At 44.7% G+C, this 5,000-nt stretch overlaps 1 protein-coding gene across 5 annotated transcripts in view; it reads left to right on the top strand.

The window, feature by feature from the left end:
• Nucleotides 1-5,000, top strand: part of LOC134441000 (spectrin beta chain, non-erythrocytic 1-like) — a 143,904-nt gene that overhangs the window by 81,916 nt on the left and 56,988 nt on the right. For all 5 annotated transcript variants that reach the window (XM_063191190.1, XM_063191189.1, XM_063191187.1 and 2 more), the window contains 3 exons: nt 1-31; nt 1,116-1,196; nt 1,524-1,639. The exon at nt 1-31 is cut by the window's left edge and continues 61 nt beyond it. In XM_063191190.1, the coding sequence (XP_063047260.1) occupies nt 1-31; nt 1,116-1,196; nt 1,524-1,639 (228 nt within the window). The remainder of the gene's footprint in view (nt 32-1,115; nt 1,197-1,523; nt 1,640-5,000) is intronic.

Genomic DNA, 5,000 nt, shown 5'->3' with positions numbered 1-5,000 from the left:
TGCTGCTGTGGTGTCAGATGAAGACAGCTGGGTGAGATGAGATGAGATACCTCAGATGGGGTCGCACAATACAACCCACACACCAAAACAGAAGCCTCATACAGGGTCACACAATACTGGCTGACAAAGCCAAAGTGGAGTAACTACATATTTTGTCAGTGAGTTTAGACTGACAGACTTATGGTACAAAATGTACGTCCCGTTTTAGAGTTATTTCTATGTCAAATTTGTAGTAACTACAATATCCAACTTAATACCAAGGCTTTTAAGGCATTTTGTCTGTGGTGATTTCGTAGTTACAACACTTTGCCTTTGATGGGCAGAATACAACACACCCACCCATACAGTAGCCTCAGCTGGAGTCACACAATACGTACAGCACACCGATCCAAGCAGATGCCTCAGCCGGGTCACACAGTACTGCACACCCATCCATGTCTTTTAGCTCAGGCTGCCTTAGCAAAGTTAGCATGTAGAGTTCTTATAAGAGCGCGCTACAGTATTGGCATACGACTCATGCTCATGCAACACTACTACTACTACTAATAATAATTATTATTATTGTTATAATAATAATGTAATTATGGCCATAATGATGATTATAATTAACAACTAATTGCTAATTAAGATCAGAATTATAGATGATTATTATTCATTCATATTAATACACTTATTATGCTCTTTTCATCAAAGGATTTCAGACGGCTAATTAAGGGCATATCAAACAGTTAAACCTGGAAAGCTAACTGTTGAGGTTAAAAATGGCCACTGGTCAAACACCTTTTAAACCCTTAAATCCACTTAGGCCAATCGCGGCCAGTTAACCCTCCCCTGTAAGGGACGTGAGCAGACAGTAACGTATGGTTATACTGTAGGCAGAGGCCATCTCAGGAAAACAGGGTAGTACAAATGTACTCTTTGGCTCATTTTTCTAACCTTGAAAAGCATGATTATCTGATTAAATGCGCTCTACTAGCAAAGCAAGGAGAGCTAATGCCAGAAAATCCCTTCAGTGAAAGTAGGTATATTTTGTGATATTTTATGTTGCTTCAGGAGAAGAGTTGCATTTTGACTGCTTGCTTGTTAGTTTTTTATTATTACTATTCTTTTGACAGATATCCCAACGTCAACATCCACAACTTCAGCACCAGTTGGAGGGATGGCATGGCCTTCAACGCCCTCATCCACAAACACAGGTGCCCTCCGCCCCCCCAGCACACCTCCCAAACACAAATACTCAAATGCCTCCTAAACCCACTTAACCTCCTGCTCTTTTGCTCTCTTGCTCTCTTGCTCTCTTGCTCTTTTGATCTCTTGCTCTTTCGGTCTCTTGCTCTCTCTCTCTTTCCTTCCTTCCTCCTCTCTCTCGCTTTCGATCCTCATCTCTCTCTCTCTCTCTCTCTCTCTCTCTCTCTCTCTCTCTCTCTCTCCCTCTCTCTCTCTCGCCCTCTCTCTCCCTCTCTCTTTCTATCTCTCTCTCTCTCTCTCGATCCTCCTCTCTCTCTCTCTCTCTCTCTCTGTAGGCCCGACCTGATTGACTTTGACAAACTGAAGAAGTCCAATGCTCATTACAACCTGCAGAATGCCTTCAACCTGGCGGAGCAGCACCTGGGCCTCACCAAGCTGCTGGACCCAGAGGGTCAGTGTGCTCATCTGACTGCATAGCATAGCGCCCACTGGAGGCTCCCCCAATACACTGCAGCTTCACACCCGTTTACCATGTCTCTGTTTGTGTTTGCGTTTGTTTGGTTTTCCCATTAATTACAGGGTTAAACCCCTCCCCTTCAACTGACCAAGTCACTATGATGCACACTGAACTTACCTTGTACAATATATGAAACATGCTATACAAATGAACTTGCCTTGCCTTGCTTTGGCCAAGTTAACACACACACACACACACACACACTGGTTACCTCAGGAACAAGACAGGCTTTGGGTGAGGAGCCGCAGGCATCAGGACAACGCAAATAGAGAAGGGGATTATTGACGACTCTCACGATGTTATCCCTTCTGTCTTGGACGGGTAGGAGAGAAGAGAGTGGGGTGTGTGTGCATGTGTATGTGTGCGTGTGCACACGTGCACGCGTGCGTGCGTGCGTGCGTGCCTGCGTGCGTGCGTGCGTGCGTGCGTGCGTGCGTGCGTGCGTGCGTGCGTGCGTGCGTGCGTGCGTGCGTGCGTGTGTGTGTGTGTGTGTGTGTGAGATATGAGGGCTGGCCGAGAGTTCCAGGGCTCCTTGTGTCCCATATACAGAATTAGAACAGCGCACTCTGAGATTCGCCTAATAATAATAAAATAAAAAAGCCCAGATATATGCGGCATTGAGAAAATGGAGACCTTTCTCTAACAACAGGGACGGCTACACCTACAAAATGGCAGCCTGCTCCAGCTCATTCTCCTCCTGGAGAGGCTACGTTGTACTATTGCAATGCTGAGTCATCTGGTGACACCAGAGTGGTATATCAGCTATGTGCATCTTTATGTGTCCCCTACATGGTTGCCAGATGAGACCATGATTTCCAGCTCAAAAAGTGCTCAAAACCGGCAGGAAATCCCAAAAAATTTGAACTAAATTCCATTCATTTCTATGGCCATAACAGAAAAAACAGTGCAAATGCCCTTTTTACCCTTTTTTACCCACAGACGGTCATCCTAAGCAATCTGCCAATATGGCAACACTGGTCCCCTACTGCCTTTACATTTACACCCCGGTGACATCCAGGGGGAGGGGGGCTGCTATTGGCATGTGGAGAAGGCCTTGCATCCCGCTTAACACCTTGGTGATGATGCAGAGTCAGACAAACACACTGCAGGGGTACATGTGGACACCTGGTGTGCATCCCAATATGTGACCTTGCCTCCTCCACTTGCCTCCTCCACTTGCTTCCCGTCATGATGACATCACTGACAACAGCATTATATTTCAATATCTTGCAAAAGCTCAATTGTAAAGTTTTTTTCTCATTTGCAATTGGGATGGTGAATGAAAAACAGTCCCTCAAAAGTTGTTGTGGCGAGGCTGACAGCTGGGAAACTTTATCGTTTTCTCCACGGAGGAGGGGCCAGGAGGCGGGACGAGGAGACAAGCACAAGTGGAGGAGACAAGGACACATATTGGGATGCACCCATGTAGAATACACACACCAGTGTTGGGAAAGTTCATTTTGTACGTGAACTAGTTCAAGTTCAAGTTCACAGCTCTCAGAATGAACTAGTTCGTTCATAGTTCATATTTTTTTCAAAATGAACTAGTTCATTCATAGTTCACAAAATAAATGAACTAGTTCATTTCAGTTCATCCCCCATATAAATGCTTCACAGATAGCCATTATTTAATGGGTTAATTAATGTTAACAATGACATTGCTGGATATAACGGTATTTTAGTTGTGCATTAGAGCAGCGGTTTATTATTAGTAGTAGGCCTAATAGAGAGTAGGCATATAGTCCTTAACTGTGTTTTCTGCAGTGTTGGGAAAGAACATTTTCTACTAGTTCATTGTTCAGTTCACAGCTCACCCCACATGTTGAAAAAAGTGTAGGCCTAAAGCCTAAATTAGTTTTAACAATGAGATTGTTAGATATTAGTCTACTGTATTTTAGTTTTGCATTAAGAGTGGTTTATCAGTAGGCCTAGTAGTCCTTTAGAGTGTTTGTTGTTTAGACACTGTGTGTGCTGAGCGATTTCACTTCTTTTCTGTTACTGTATGGACTGGACTTAAATCGGGTGCGTGGACTAACGTTTTCCTGCACTGTTGTTCTCTGTCTCATGCGCAAAATTTGCCATCCTGCAACATGCCAGCAGGCAGCTTTCTCTTGTTGTTGGTGCTGCGCGCGGCGCATTTTAACTTAAATAGTGAAGCGAGAGCACTCCACACTTATGTTGCCTTCACCAGCTCGGGACCTCTCGAGACAGCTGACGACACTGCTCACATGACAATCGAGTTCTGGAGTTTGGCGCATGAACGCCACTGATCCCGGAACAATCGGGATTCATGCATGTTTTGCTTTGGTTCTCTTTTCTTTTTTTTCACCTCACCTTGAGCCTCCACACCCACGACACATAATTTTAGCTGAAGTAAGCTAAATTAAACAGCCAGAGACCAGCATTACTGACATATGTGCATCTGCAATTGAATGACATTGACTGGTGTTGTTGATAGTGATTACAAGATGATATTTTAGCATTTATGATACTGTTTACATGTCAGTTGCATGCATGGGCGTGTGTCGTCACACAAAACACAAGCTCGGGAACTCGTTCTTCTATACTTCCGCCAGAGATCAACCTCGATAATTATCGATCTGACATTGCGTCACCAAATGTTCACTCCCACTTTCCCGAGGTTTTAGGTCGGCTTTCTGGGGATTCTCGATTTTTTGAACGAGCCATTATTCCGAACACCCAGAAGACGGTCGCTAGAGGCGTTCATCTAAAAAGTCACCGGAAATCAGAAAACTCGCACACTGCTGGCTGGTTGCTGGCCGCTCTGACTTAAAGTAGAGCGATGCCTGCTGTTTGCTTGGTCCCGCCTCTTTGCACGAGACTAAAGACAGTCGGAGAGAATGGTGTCTGACGCTGTCAGAGAGAATGGATAAGAAATAATATTAGACTCTCTGACATTGTGTTCAGTAGTGGTTTCTGCAGGAATATTAATGAAATCTGGTAACTACGGAATGAACGAAATGAAGAACTAATGAACGTTCACGTTCACGCTCCAGATGAACGCGTTCATAGTTCGTTCATCATCTAGAAAATACTGTCCGTTCAGTTCACGTTCGCTCAAAATATGAACTCGTTCATGAACTTTCGTTCATTGAACGCGTTCGGGTACATCACTGCACACACATATACAAACACACACACATACACACACACACACACACACACACACACACACACACACACACACCACACACACCACACACACCACACACACCACACACACACAACACACACCACACACACATCACACACACACATCACGAAGGCAGGGTCA

Source organism: Engraulis encrasicolus, chromosome 24 (genome assembly GCF_034702125.1).
Source record: "Engraulis encrasicolus isolate BLACKSEA-1 chromosome 24, IST_EnEncr_1.0, whole genome shotgun sequence".
NCBI lineage: Eukaryota > Metazoa > Chordata > Actinopteri > Clupeiformes > Engraulidae > Engraulis > Engraulis encrasicolus.
Note: the sequence above shows the minus strand (reverse complement) of the source record. Positions and strands in the feature narration are given on the sequence as shown.